General features: G+C 48.4%; 1 protein-coding gene across 25 annotated transcripts in view; it reads left to right on the top strand.

The window, feature by feature from the left end:
- Fnbp1 (formin binding protein 1) overlaps window positions 1-15336 on the top strand; it is a 112222-nt gene that overhangs the window by 72599 nt on the left and 24287 nt on the right. For 8 of the 25 annotated variants that reach the window (XM_060389886.1, XM_021652408.2, XM_060389884.1 and 5 more), the window contains exons 7-10: window positions 8652-8780; window positions 12027-12173; window positions 13241-13435; window positions 14334-14516. In XM_060389886.1, coding sequence (XP_060245869.1) covers window positions 8652-8780; window positions 12027-12173; window positions 13241-13435; window positions 14334-14516 — 654 coding nt within the window. The remainder of the gene's footprint in view (window positions 1-8651; window positions 8781-12026; window positions 12174-13240; window positions 13436-14333; window positions 14517-15336) is intronic. The other 17 variants (XM_021652934.2, XM_060389897.1, XM_021653006.2 and 14 more) reach the window with 3 other exon arrangements.

The following is a 15336-nucleotide window of genomic DNA, read 5'->3' as shown; positions in this document are numbered from 1 at the left end:
AAAAAAAAGAGAGAGAAAAAAGAAAACCTTCAGGAAATTGATGGAATAGTTCAGGCATATTTCTTTGGTTAACTTATTTTGAAGTTTTTCTGTTTTGTGTTTTCGCTGCCCTTATAATTTATCCCAGACAGACTGAATTGTTTTGGCAAGCCTAGAAGTTTCCAACAACAGCTCCCAGCATCTGAATAGAAATTGTCAAATGCACTCTTAGTTTTGAAGTTGAAAATGTATTCTAGATGCAACCCTTTGCTGGAAAAGTCCAACAATGCCACTTATGCCAGGACAAAGGCTGGCTTCATCTCCTTTCTCCCTGCACCTCCCCCTCCATTAGCTTCACAGAGCCCACTCTCAGAGGCCAGCCTGCCTCTCCAGCCTCTTGCTCTTCCAGCAATCAGTGCTAGAATTTACATCATTTACTCATCATTAGAAGAAGATATTCCTTAATGATGCGGTTAAGCTATTAATATTGTTTCATGCTCTGAGGTACACCCCACCCCCCACCTTGGCCCCAAGACAGGGTTTCCCTGTGTAACCCTGGCTGTCCCGGACTCACTCTGTAGACAGAGATCCACCTTCCTCTGCCTCTGAGCGCTGGGATTGAAGGTGTGCACCACCATCGCCAGCTTGTGGTACAGCTTTTCACCACAAGTGAGGTAGTAGGTTCAGCCTGCAGTTGAGGGTGCAGACTTCAGGGGCTGGCGAGGTGGCGCAGCAGTTAAGATCACCCGCTGCTCTTGCAGAGGAACCAAGGTCATTTCCTGGCACCCACATCAGGAGGCTCACAACTATCTGTAACTCCAATGCCAGGGCATCTGACATCCTCTTTCTGGCCTCCACAGACACCTGCACTCACTTGCTCACTCTACACACACACACACACACACACACACACACACACACACACACACACACTTAAAGATAAAACTTCAAAGCATACAGTTTTGAAGCCTTTAAAACATTATATAAAGCCATAAAGCTTTCATTTCTTTTCATTAAATATTCTTTTCATCATTTATTATTGTTGCTAATTGGAGAGAAGGTCTCACCGTGCGTCCCTGGTTGGCTTGGAACTAACTCACCATGTAGGCCAGGCTCCCCTCAGACTCAGAGATTCTGTTGTTTCTGCTTTGTGAGTGCTGAGATTGAAGTTGTGTGCCATCGCACCTGTGTCTGTTTATGTCCTGGAGTGGAGACTGATCCTAACATTTGTGTGTGCCAAGCAGGCACTGAGCCACATCCCAGCTAGACTAGGATAACTAGTCTCTGGTTATCCTTTCAGATTACTAGATGTTGAGCAATGCCAGTGCACTAGCTGGCTCTTGTATCACAGAGTCTCACAGTCTTAGCCTCCCGAATGCTGGGATTACAGGAGTGCTCCGCTTTATGCCTGGCTTGCAGGCCACCTCTTGTTAAGATTTAAAAGGATTTCGAGGCTGGAGAGGCAACTGAGTCCCCACAGGGCTTGCTAGCAGCCAGCATGGCTCTGGGTTGCAGAAAACAGCATGGTGCTGGCTTATGCTGACGGTACAAGCTGGCAGCCTCCGCCTGGGGAAGATGGAGTCAGGATGACCTTTAAGGTCAGCCTCAGCCACACAAGGAGCTGGGGGCAGCCTAGGCTGCCCCCCCAAAAGAAAAACAAGTAAATAAGCAGTTGAATCAATAAAATGGTTTCTCAGATGTGCTCACAGAGGTAGAGGTTGCTTGCGGGCCAGAGGCCAGGCGAGAGTCATTCTGGCTGCCCCTACATGTTGGGAAGCCTTGAGACGGCTCATGTTGTTGGTCAGGGTTTCCTGGGATCCTCAGTGGGTTTGTATCTTTTAATGTTAAAGTGTCCAAAAAACAGGTAATGCCATGCAATGTTATTAATACCCTATTACATTATTAATATCTGGTGGTCTGTATGTCCTGTTTTCTTTCCTGGCTGCCATCAGGCTCCCGGCAGGTGGGATGGGCAGGAATGTTTATAAACTACACAGACTGAGCCGGTGTGGTGGCACATACCTTTTGTTCCAGCGCTTGAGAGGCAGAAGCGGGTAGATCTCTGAGTTCAAGGCCAGCCTGGTCTACAGAGTTCCAGGACAGTCAGGGCTACACAAAAATCCCGTCTCACAAAAACAAAATCAAAACAACAACAACAACACCTACACAAACTATAAATTTGATGTTGGACATGGTGGTGCTTGTCTGTAATTACAGCACTCAGGAGACTGAGATTGGAGGATTGCTGTGAATTTGAGGCCAGGCTGGGCTGATACATAGGGTATTCCAGGCCAGCTTGAGCGAACTACAATATGCAATCCTGGCACAACGAAACAAAACAGACAGACGAGAAAAAAGCCTGGTAAGCTTAAATTATTTTCAGCAAAACAGATTTGTTGTTGTTGTTGTTGTTTTGGTCATTCCAAGAAAAAGAGTGCAGGGTGGAGAAGCACTAAATAACCCAGGCTATTAAATTCTCAGTTTACCTTTCTCTTGGCACAAAGAGTTCAGGGAGGGCCCAGAATCCAGAGGCCTGCTGGGTTCTCCAGCACCTCCCCTGCAGGGAGAGCAGGCCCATCTGCCAGGCCCAGGGGCAGGCTGCCAGGCCCCGAGCAGCCCTTGTGGATGCACCATGGTGTCCTCATTGGGGCGGTGCCCTCACCCAGGCAGGGGAATGAAGGGCAGCGCGAGGCCCTCTTCTTCGCCTGTGAGCACAGCCGAGGAACTCCTGGGCAATGGTGCAGGAAAACACTGAGAAGCCACAGCTCCCGAAACGCAGTGCTGTGCAGACCACTGGGAATCCTAAGATGGTCGCCATCGCTTTCCCCAGCCCCCAAACTCTTAGTAATAAAAGATAAGATTTTTATGAAATTTTTTTGTTTGTTTGAGTTTTATTGTTGTTGTAGTTGTTATGATTGTTTTTTGTTTTGCTTTGTCTTATGGTTTTTTTTTTTTCAAGACAGGGTTTCTCTGTGTAGCCGGCACTGTCCTGGAACTTGCTCTGTAGACCAGGCTAGCCTCAAAGTCAAAGATCTGCCTGCCTCTACCACCACCCGGCTGGATTTTTAGAAATTTTTTTAAAGATCTATTTATTTTTGCTTTATGTGGATGAGTGTTTTGCCTACATATGTGTAGGCCGTAGAAGCCAAAAGAGAGCACTGAAGCGCCTGGAACTGGAGTTAGTGGTAGCTGTGAGGTACCAGGTCAGATGTTGGGAACTCTGCAAGAGCAGCAAATGTTCATAACTGATAAACAGTTGCAACAATTGCTACAACCCTGGACTTTTTGGCAATGAGAAAGAAAAATAGGACTTTCCCAAAGATGTGAGGTCTGCGCTGTTGAGTAGTTCCTGATTGGAGCCTGGTGGCCTGTTGTGGTGGCACCCACCTTTAATACCAGCACTCAGCGGGCCAGCCTGGTCTACAGGGTGAGTTCCAGGACAGCCGGCGCTACACAGAGAAACCCAGCAATAATAATAATAACAATAATAATAGCAGGGCCTAGCATGTGACTCGTGCCTTTAATTCTAGCATTGAGGAAGCAGAGGCAGGCTGATCTCTATGAGTTTAAGGCCAGCTACGCCTACAGGGTGGGTTCCAGGCTAGTCAGGGTTATATAGTGAGACTATATAGCAGGTTATATAGCAGAGAGCACAGCCAGTGGTCTGTGAGGTCCTCAGCAATTGGGATGTCCACTCAGGATTTGTTTTTCAAGAGCCGGGGGGGTGGTAATACAAGCCTCTAGTCCCAGTACTCATTAGGCAGAGGCAGGCAGATCTCTGTGTTCGAGGCCAGCCTGGTCTACAGAGTGTGTTTCAGGACAGCCAGAGCTACACATAGAAAAAACATGAACAACAACAACAAAAGAGTGACCTGATAATATTAAACCTCATCACTGACATGCTCGGGCCATATATAAATGGAACCAGCCCTTATCTACCCATTTATTAGGCTCTCAAAAGCCACACACAGTCATGAAGAAGAAAATGTGGGTAGAGGTGAGCAGACCTGACATCCAGAAAGGTATCAGAGGAGTTTTTTGGTGCATCCAGCATTCTTAGCCAGGGGTCCGATCCACACTGTCATTTTCTCCTTCAGGTTCTGAACCATAAGGAGAGAACAGCACATTGATTAACCAGCTCACTCCCTTCGAACACTGAGATGAGCTGACCAAATGGAGAATGGCGCTTTTCTCCTTAGCATGTAGAGCACTGGCCTACAGGGTTTCCCGTTAACAGTGGCCCTCTGACCTTTTAAGCCAAAGGTTCCATTCACCCCCATGCGGAAGACAGATGGGGACAGTGTTAAGAAGTGAAATCATAGGGGGCTGGGGAGATGGCTCAGTTGTTAAGAGCACTGGCTGCTTTTGCAAAAGACCCTGGTTCAGTTCCCAGCACCAACATGGCAGCTCACCACTGTCTATAATAGTTGCAAGGGCCACAGATGCCCTCTTCTATAACACATGCATGCACGCACGCGCGCACACACACACACAGTGCACAGACCACATGCAGGCAAAAACATATACATTAAGTAAAAAAAAAAATCTTTACAAAAAATAAAAAATAATGAAGCCATGTGTGGTAGGGTCCACAACTGGGCCCATTTGGATTTATTTGGGGGAATTTCCCAGGATTTTTCAATGGGTCATGAAGTGTAGATTTAATCATATGACAGCAACAAGATGAGTCTCATTCAGATGTGTCTTGACTTACATCCTCCGGCAATGTGGACCTTTTGAATTTTGTAAATCTTTATATTCTGGAACTCTGATTCATTGAAACACACACACACACACACACACACACACACACACACCTCCCAGAAAATAGGAACTTTAAAGATATAGTGGTGTGGGTAGGAGGGGAAACTCAGGGCTCTGAGATAAATAACCACAGCCTTGTTTTGTTTTGTTTTGTTTTGTTTTAAGTTTTACTTTTTGAGACAGGGTCTCTCTATGTAGCCCTGGCTGTCCTGGAACTCACAGAGATTTTACTACATCTGCCTCACAAGTGCTAGGGTTAAAGGTATGTGTTACCATGTCCTGCTCACTGTGGGCTATTTTCCCACAAGTTTACAAGGGACGAGAAGCTGTGGTGTTTAGCCTTGATGAAGGGAACTTTAGGCATTAATAAGCTATAAAGGTGATTGCATGGCTGGGCTGAAACATTCTGAGGGGTTCAGGAAGCCGAGGGACAGTGGCGGACAACCCAGACTGCTGGAGGACCATAGCTCTTAGCAATTAGGTTGCCATGAGTAGATTTAGACCTCCCTCTCCCTCTCCCTCTCCCCCCCTCTGTGTGTATGCATGTGACATTCTCACCGACTTATTCCATCAGAAGATATCCCATCTCTCTGAAATAAACAGGGAACCACTTTATCTGGTTGCCATAATGTTCTGTCTGTAGGATCCCCTCCCTTCCCCTTGCCCCCCTCCCCTCCTCTTTTTCTTTCCCTCCCCTCCTTTCCTCTTCTCTGAGACTTTCCTCCAAGAAAAGTCTATGAATGAAGCAGAAGATATTTTAGAAGTTTTAGTTTGCATAGAATCCTTTTTTTTTTAATTTAAATTTTTTAAATTTATTTGCTTTACATCTTAATCATAGCCCCATCCCTCATCTCATCCTGGTCCCACCTGGAATCTCCTTTTTAGAATGCTCATGGCTGTGCTAGCTGAGGAGTTGGGGAGCTCATGTTGGAAGCCTTGGTGGAACAGATGGAGGGCAGGCAGGGGGATGCTGTTATTTGCACAGGATCACTGCTATTTACTATGGGGGATGATTTTTGAAGGTAGCTAGGGATGACTGTCACAGAGATTCAGATAATGTACTCGGTGGGGGACTCTGTCAGGGGCGGAAGGCAGAGCATATGGCCAGGACAATGATAGGCCGCCAGCAAAGGGAATGTGGTGGCTGAAACACACCTGGTTAGCCTAAAGGACTCCATGGCTTACAGAACAGGGAAACGGTTGGAAATACTGGGTGTTTGTTCATGAATACAGAAGAGAATAAAGGAAGCCAGTGGGGACCTTTGGCCTGCCCAATGTTAGTGAAATGTGTAGAGGAAGTGGGGCTCAGGCCAAGGTCATCAGGTCAGAAGCCACTGAGAAACTTTAAGAATAAGAAGTCACCCTAGAGGGCTGGAGAGGTGTGTCTGGAATGAGCCAGCCCAAGGTTTTGGCACCCAGAGCCCCTCCCCGAAACTGGCTCTAAAGAACACGGACTGCTCTTTCAGAGAACTGAGGTTGGATTCCCAGAACCCACATGGTGGCTCACAACCATCTATCACTCCAGCTCCACGGGATCTGGTGCCTTCTCCTGGCCTCCTTGAATAGTGCGTGAATGTACATGCAGACAAAACAGCCATATAAGCAAAACAAAGAACTTCCTGAGGCCCCTGAGAGGGTCAGTGGGGAAGGCTGTTTGCTACCAAGACTGATGACCTGAGTTTGATGACCCACATGGTGAAAGGAGAGGACCAACTCCCCCAAGTCCTCTGGCCTCCATGTGTGCCATGCCATGTGCACACACATTCACTCCCACTCCAATGCAAAACAAATTAATGTTAAAAATTAGGGCAATGGGGCTGGAGTAATGGCTCAGAGGTTAAGAACACTCACTATTCTTCCAAAGGTCCTGAGTTCAATTCCCAGCAACCACATGGTGGCTTATAACCATCCATAGTAAGATCTGGTGTGCAGGCAGAATGTTGTATAAATAATAAATAAATCTTTTAAAAAAATCAAGGGAATGGGAGGGAGAAGTTGGGTTTCTAAGACCAAGATACATTATATACACATATGAAATTGTCAAAGAATAATTAAAAGTATTAGTAAAAAAAATAATAAATGTAAAAAAATTAATAGCAAAAAAACACCCTTACCCGAGCTGTGCCAGGAAGTGGGCAGACACCATAGGTGCCATTTTGTGTTTGTGCTCACACCTGAGTGTGCCCTCTTTCAGGCGTGGCTCTTGATCCCCTATGACATGGGTGCTGTCAAACAAGACACAAACAGTCAAAATGAGTGAAAAGCTCACGTGCCATGCTAAAGCGGAGCCCTTGTAAAGCAGAGTGTGCTTTCACCTCTGTAAGGTGACACTGGGGACCATGACGTGGCCTCATCCGGCAGGGTGTGGTTCTCAGGCCATGTAGACCTCGGAGTCACTGGGTGGTTTCTGTCAGGTCTCCTCTGAGGGGTGGGGAGGCGGAGACACAGTGACACAGTCTCGTGTGCATGAGTGTGTGCGTGCGTGCGTGTGTGTGTGTCTGCTCAGCATGAGGGACGTGTCTTAGCATGAGCCAGGCCACGGGTTTGATACCCAGAACCCCTCCCCCAAACCGACTCTAAACTTGTCAAAAATTGTTTCCTTTTACAATGTGAAATTACGTGTGCCACATGTACGTGCCAGTGCGTGTGGAGGCAGGTGGTGGTGGCTTCCCGGGAACTGGAATTACAGGCGGTTGGGAGCTTCCCGGTTTTGGTGCTGGGAACAGAACCCTGATCCTCTTGCAGGAGCAGGAAGTGCTCCTCACCTCTGAGCCACCTCTTCAGCACCCACTTTTGTTTGTTTCTTTTGTTTTGAGACAGTTTTTCACTATGCAGCCCTGGCTGGCCTGGCACTAGCTATGTAGACCAGGCTATTTTTGAATCCACAACCTGCCTTAAAGTCTTTTAAGGTTAACAATTTTTACATTTTTCCTTTTTTGTTTTATGTGCATTTTGCCTGCACATACATCTGTGTACCACACAGCATGCAGTGCCCACAGGGGCCAGAAGAGAACACTGAATCTCCTAGAAACTGGAGTTACAGATAGTCGTGAGCCACCATGTGGGTGCTGGGAGCTGAACCTGGTCCTCTGCAAGAGGAGCCAGTGCTGTTAATCCTCTTAACTGAGCATTCCTTTCACCTCATTCAGTTTTTTTCAGATGGTCGGCCCCACTGGGGATTGAGTTTTAAAATGTAGTTTTCTTCCCCTTCCTAAAAGGGAGAATCTGTGGTGTGTTTGTGTGTGTATATTTGTGTTATGATAATAAACATGTGTGTATTATCCCTTCATGGTCCTTGTGGGGACTTTGGAGGGTGTTTGATAACCACAGAGACATAATAAACATATAAGTTAGCCCAAAGGAAGAGAATGGTGGTGCTTGGGCCACATGGGTCAGCAAATAAAAGCGCTTGCCTCCAAGCCTCAGAACCTGAGTCCAACCCGCAGGAACCACATGGTGGAAGGAAAGACCTTAGATTCAAGGCAGCTTTTGCTTTGTTTTGTTTTGTTTTGCTTTGTTTTGTTTTGAGCCTCTGCTGAGCTGGAGGTGTGTCTTAGTGGTAAGCACCTGTCTGGCAGGCATGAGCCTCTGAGTTCTTCAGTCATCTCCCAGTACCACAAAGAAGTAATTTTTTTTGTTTTGTTTTGTTTTTTAGACAGGGTTTCTCTGTGTAGCCCTGGCTGTCCTGGAACTCATTCTGTAGACCAGGATGTCCTTGAACTCAAAGAGATCCTCCTGCCTCTGCCTCCCAAGTGCTGGGGTAGAGGTGTGTGACGCCACCACCCACCTAAGAAGTCATTTCTCAGCTCATCTGCTAATATGAAGGGTATGAAGTGATTTGGGCCCTGGTGTGCCAGTGTGGGCTTTTGTTTATTCTGTACAAACAGTATTTTCTGACTTTTGCCCAGGCACGGCAGCAAGCTCAGATCCGTCACCAAATGGCAGAGGACAGCAAAGCGGATTACTCCTCCACCCTGCAGAGGTTCAACCAGGAGCAGTGGGAATACTACCACACCCACATCCCCAACATCTTCCAGGTAAGCCCCCCAGGGTGCTCACGTTGTGAGGATGGCATGCTCACAACACGACAGGGCCTCGCCGGGGCCCGGAAGTCCCTCTGTCGCTCCGCTGGCCGTAATCCATCCTCAGCCTCCTGGCTCCTAGTATTATAAGTGTGCATTTCCACATATGGCTTCTCAAATGTCCACGAAGTCTGTACGTGTGTGTGTGTGTGTGTGTGTGTGTGTCTAGGCCAGAGGTCGACTTGGTTATAAATCTGTACCACATGAATGCCTAGTTGACCCTGGAGGTCATAAGAGGGCCTTGGGTCTCCTGGAACTAGCATTCCAGATGATTGTGAGCTGCCATGTGGGTGATGGGAATCAAACCTGGGTCCTTTGCGAGAGCAGCCAGTGGCCTTAAGTGCTCAGCCGTCTCTCCTCTCTCCCACCCATTTATTTGAAATTACATCTCTCAGTGGCAGGCTGGGGAGATGGCTTTGTAGTTAGAAATGCTTGCTGCTAGTGACTGGAGAGATGGCTCAGCGGTTAGGAACACTGGCTGCTCTTTCAGAGGACCCAGGTTCAGTTCCCAGCACCCACGTGGCTGCTCACAGCTGTCTGTAACTCCAGTTTTTAGTGGATCCAGCACCCTCACACAGATATACATGCAGGCAAGACGCCAGTGTACATAAATTTTTTTAAAAATAACAATCATTTTTTAAAAACGCTTGCCATTGTTGTAGGGACCAGAACCCACAGTAGATGACTCACAGCTGCCTTCGATTCTAGCTCCAGATGTGCCGTCCTCTTTTGGCAGTCCTTGGGTACTTCTGTGAACATCTGCACACACGTGGTATATATAAACTCACACGGACACAGGCATGAAAATAATAAATAAACCTTTAAAAATTATGTGTGCGACTAGGCAGGCTGGCCAGCAAGCCCCATGGATTCTTCTGTTTGTTACCCCTTCCGGGGGCTTACAGCTGGGTCTACCACACCTAGCTCTTTCTGCGGGTTCCGGTCCTCGATCGTGCACAGCCAGCCTCTCAGCTACTGCTCCCGCTCCCCAGCCCCCACTGCATGCAATCAAGCGATGGCCAGCAGTAAGGGCCGAGCACCGTGCTAGCCCCGGGTTCATCAGGTGCCGTGCGGTCATGCTGGGTTTTCTCTGCGCCCCTGTCTTTGCAGGGGTTGACATTTGACGGGCCTCTTCGATTCGTGCTTCCTTTGCAAAGGACACTCTGGCTGCAAGAAACGCCAGCTTAGCTTTAGGAAACAAAGCCGCATTCAGAGTTGGGGCATTTGAACAAACAAGTATTGTTTCCTTTGAATTGTTCTCTTTTTTTCTTCTTGTTAAAAGTCGTGTGTGCGTGTGTGTGTGTGTGTGTGTGTCCACACGCACACAGAGAGGTTGGAGGATGACTCATAGAGATCCACCTGTCTCTTCCCCTTCATGCTATGACTAAACGTGTGTGCTGGACTTCCGGATCATTTTTTTGAGTGGGGGCGGGGGCTACCTTAAGTGCTCAAAAGCGAATGAGAGACTCCAGATGAAGCTCATTGTGAACCACTGGCTTGCCACACCTAAGCCTGACCTTGCATCCTGGGCACTGTACTCAATCAGTCAGTAAATCTACAAAATCTATTTACTTTTTTATTTTTTCTGTTTGGAGCCTTTTGCCTGGTTTTTATTTGTTTTTGAGACTACAGCTCATAGCAGTGGCAAAATGACAGTTACGAGGGCTGTGGAGATGGCTCAGCGACCAAGAGCCCAGATTCAAGTCCCAGCACCTACATGCCATCTCACAACTCTCTGTAACTGCAGTTCCAGGATTTCCAACATCCTCACGTGAACATGCATGCAGGCAAAACACCGGTACACAAAAAATTACAAAAACAAACAAACAACAACAACAAACCTGGGCAGTGACAGTATATACATTTAATCCCAGCACACAGAAAGAAATTACAGTTAGGAGTAGCAACAAAATAATCTTATGGTTGGGGTCCCCGCCACATGAGGAACTGTATTAAAGGGCCGCAGCATTAGGAGGGTTGAGAACCCCTGCCCTAGGTCGTAGAGGGCAGGGCACCGGTCCTGTCTCAGCCCGTGTTGCGCTGAGATTGTTCCTAAAATGTTTTTGTAAAAGATGGAGGGTGGAGAGACATGTATTGCCGAGGAGGTTAGCAATATAACCGAGCTGGGCTAGGGCAGGTGCCTCTAATGTAGGAGGATCAGAAGTCAAAGCCAGCCTGGGCTACATGAAACCCTGTCTCGGGACACCAAAATCATCCTCACCCATCCCCCGTGATGGGGCTTGTAGTTACTTTCAGTGTCCCTGGGAGGCCCTGCGTTTGTTGAGGGTACAGAGTGTTGTAGCAGGGACGTCGCTACAGCAGGAGGCAGCTGGTGCTCGTCACGTGGGACCAGCGGTCAGGAAACAAGGAATGGTGAAGGCTAGTGCGCAGCTCGCTTTCTCCTTATTAGTGTTTTGTCTGCATGGGTGTGCGCTGTGCAGCACAGCAGGTGATGCCTGTGGGAGCTGGGAAGAGGTCACTGAGGCCCCTGGGACCGAAGTTACAGATGGTTATGAGCCCCTGTGTAGGTGCTGGGGGTCAAACCCAGGACCTCTGGAAGAGCAGCCAGTGCTCTTAACCACTGAGCCACCTCTCCAGCCCCATCTCCTAATATATTAAAAAAAAAAAAAAAACTTGTGTTCCATTTATTTATTTAGCTGGTTTGTATGTAGTTATAGATGCTTGTATCACAGTGCACACAGGAGTCGGAGAACATACTATTTTCTCCTTGCTAGATGGGTTCCTGGGTCTGAATTCAGGTTATCAAGCTAGGTGGCAAAGAGCCTACAGCTGCTAAGGTGTCTTGTGGGTCTGCTTTTTCCCTCCCAGGTGGAAGGAACCCCAGCACAAGGCATGATGACACCCACATTTAGGCTGGGTCACCCTGCCTCAATTAAACTAATCAAGAAAACCCCTCACTGATACGCCCAGGGGCTATTCGGTGATTGTAGGTCCTGCCAACTGAAATCAGTGTTACACATCACGGGCCCTATTAAAGCTGCAGTGCAGTTGTGTGGAGAGCTCTCTGCGCAGCCCCGCCGTTCACTGGGCACAGCTGGCTGACCAGTGATGGTACAATGAACCCACGCTCCTCCAGACCCCAGTCTGTCCCCCTGTCGTATTTGCTGGGGAACAATATCGCCCCAAAACATCTACCTCAAGTGGTAGTAGACCACTTTATACGCGGTCTGGCTTTTGCAGAAAATCCAAGAGATGGAGGAGAGGCGGATTGTGCGCATTGGAGAGTCCATGAAGACCTACGCGGAGGTAGACAGGCAGGTGATTCCCATCATCGGGAAATGCCTAGACGGCATCGTGAAGGCCGCTGAGTCTATCAACCAGAAAAACGTAAGTGTAGTCAGTGGGCTTCTTACGGTTCAAGGTCTTTCTCCTCGTCCCTCTGGCACCACCTTGGTCAGCAACCATGGCGCAGGGAGCTGCTGATGTGGTCACTGCACACTGAAGGTGCTCTTATGACGTCCTCCGTGTTTGCCCTTCTATGAAGCCCTTCCGTGCAAAACCCACTCACAGAGTTATCACTGCGTTAGATGGGAGTGTTCGCTCGGGTCTGACTGACCTCTGGAAAGAGGCAAAGCTCTTTAGGGCACCAATGGCCCAGCTGCCTGCAGAGTGTGGGGTGTCTTACACTGGATGCTGACAGCATCCCTCACTGGACAGTCGGTGTCATTTTCAGATGTTGCCGAAAGTCCCCCTGGGAGGCAAAATTGTCTTGTGTGTAAAATAGACACTCAGATCCCTCCGTTCCAGTCTGTAATGCTCTCTGTTAAGAGCTTTGTCAGCCTGGTGTACACAGGTGTCTCGGAATGTTTTAAATGGTAAGTATTTGCAGGAGAGAGTCCCAGGCAGTGGGTGGTCTTCTTGTGTAGAGCTGTGATGGTAAGATTCCTTGCCTCTCATTTCATTAAGACGTGGTAGCTTTAAGCATCTTTCAGGGGCCTTGGCCAAGTTTGTGAGGAAAAAATTGCCGGTGCTCCAAAATGCATCCCCCCTGCCTCTCACGACATCCTACGGGCAAGCTTTCTACCTGAAGGGCTCAAACTGATCTTCCCTTGACTGGGCTGTCTTTTGTGTTCATATTGTTGTCATCAGTTTTAGGTCTCAGAACGATGTAAAAGTCTAAATGCAGCTTCCTCCAATCACCCTGTTTGGTGACATGCCGTAGGCGATGTGGTGAAGGGAGAAATGTCTTAAAGGCAGAGCACTGTGGGAGGTTCCTACGAGAGGTGGAGAGTATCTTCAGCCCTCACCTGGAGGCAAAGCTTCATGAATCAATATTCTAGTAGCTGACACACACTAAAGGAAAATCCACTCTCGGCAGGCTCTTCTTGGGCTGGCCTCTGCATGCCTCATCGCTGCTCCACTGTTGACGTATTTGTTCGTGGGTGTGATTGCAGGACTCCCAGCTGGTTGTAGAAGCCTATAAGTCAGGATTTGAGCCTCCTGGAGACATTGAGTTTGAAGATTACACACAGCCGATGAAACGCACGGTGTCAGACAACAGCCTTTCCAGCGCCAAAGAAGGCAAGCCCGAGCTCAAGTTTGGCGGCAAGTCCAGAGGCAAGCTATGGCCATTCATCAAGAAAAACAAGGTACTGGCAGTCTGGACCCTGTGTGGGCTGAGACACAGTGCAGAGGCGCGGAGTTTATCTTTCGGTCTTAATCAAACTAAGATCTGTACGTTCAGAAAGCGAGAGAGAGCAGTCAGCGTGCTGCGCTCATTCGTGATTCAAACGGTCTCTTTCCGGTGGTGGTGTCTTTGCCGTGGCCTCTGTCTTATTACACATGTGTTGTCACCTGGACTGGGTCACCCACACTAACATCACTGACCTCACCGCCCTTTCACCCACCCCTTGTTCTCCCAGACTGCTGGGAACCTCTGCTGGGAGCAAGGGGACAGTGCCCCATCTAATCCAGCTTGCCAGGCTTGGTTTTGACATGTTAACCTCTGTCTCCGTGAACATTTTTCCGTTCTCTTTCTGTAGTGCGGTACGTAGGTGCATGACAGCTAACCCGGCGACCTAAAACGGGATGGAGGTGGCACCTGCATTAACCGTAGATCAGGCTGACCGTCTTGAGTTTCAGGACAGAGCGGGCCCTCTGTTCTCCTGCCACCTCAGTCGTTTAGCCTCCCTCCCCCCCCTCCCCCCATCGAGCTGCGTTAGTTTAGGTGTGGAAACGTCTACTCCTGGCTTGAAACTGGTTTTAGAATGACTAACGAGAGCCTTAGCTTGCATGTGGCTGTCTGCATGAGCTTTGGGTCGTAAGGTCCTGCTGTCCTGTCGCGTACTCACTGAACCTTTCCTCTTCACCCCCTCTTCTTCGTGAAACACATCCTCCGTGATTTCTTTTTGTACTGTTGCATCGATATTAATGGTTTGTGTTTTACTTGCTTTGGACCTTGAATATGATTTGATGCTTATTTCTGTTTTGTGTCTTCTTGTTTCTGATTTTTTTTTTTACTGTCACTGCTCCATCTCTCACACATAGCTTATGTCCCTTTTAACATCCCCCCATCAGCCTCCCCCTCCTCCCCCTGCCTCTGCCTCACCCTCTGCTGTTCCCAACGGCCCCCAGTCTCCCAAGCAGCAAAAGGAACCCCTCTCCCACCGCTTCAACGAGTTCATGACCTCCAAACCCAAAATCCACTGCTTCCGGAGCCTAAAGCGTGGGGTAAGTTCTGCTCTGGAATCCTGCGTCTCTTTCGCACTGTGTTGCGTGTCTCATTCTGCATAATTTTTGTTTGTGAATGAACCCAATGTGTTTTCCCGTAACATTTAGAGGGAGAGAAAGGTTGAGACTAGGCTCCCAGAGAGCCAAAGAATGGCAGAAAGAAAGGGAGAAACAGAGCAGGGTAGAGGGTGGGAGGGAGAGAAAGCCAGCGTCCTGCGGCCTTTTATTCTCTAGTCCATGCTGTGAGCAGCCCCCACTTCCCCTTCAGAGAACTGAAGTCATTCAGTTTTCTCCTTGATCTTGCCAACTCTTAAACAGACAATGTGGAAGATGAGGAAGTGGCTGGACAGTCAGAAAGTCTATGCTGACTCATTCCAGGCAGTGCCGGTGACCCTCTGGTGAAGAGGAAGCTGAGCAGGCACCCTGGTTCCCTCGTGAACTTAAGGGATGGCGATAAATTGCCCCTAAACTGGAGAGGGTAGAACTCTGCAGGTCAAGCAGCCCAAATCCAAACTCAAAATTCTGAAGCTTTTTTGGCCGTATGGTCACGTTGTGAGTGGAAAATTCCACACGTGACCTCCTGTGAAGCGTCGCAGCCCTGACCAGGCTGTGGGCGTGGCTCAGACACAGATCCTTACATGAGGCCAGGATGCCATCTCCAGGACCACAGAGACAAAACACAGAAGCATGCTCAAAATTCTCCTCAGTCTATGTGTATAAAACACACGTGAGTTTCACATTCAGATTTGGGTCTCAGTCTCCCCAACTCTAAAGCCTGAAGCACTTGTGGCCCCAGGCATTCTTGTGAGGATCACCAAAC

The sequence above is a fragment of the Meriones unguiculatus genome, chromosome 8, assembly GCF_030254825.1.
Source record: "Meriones unguiculatus strain TT.TT164.6M chromosome 8, Bangor_MerUng_6.1, whole genome shotgun sequence".
NCBI classification, from domain to species: domain Eukaryota; kingdom Metazoa; phylum Chordata; class Mammalia; order Rodentia; family Muridae; genus Meriones; species Meriones unguiculatus.
The sequence above is the reverse complement of the archived record's forward strand: the minus strand, read 5'-3'. Positions and strand labels throughout refer to the sequence as shown.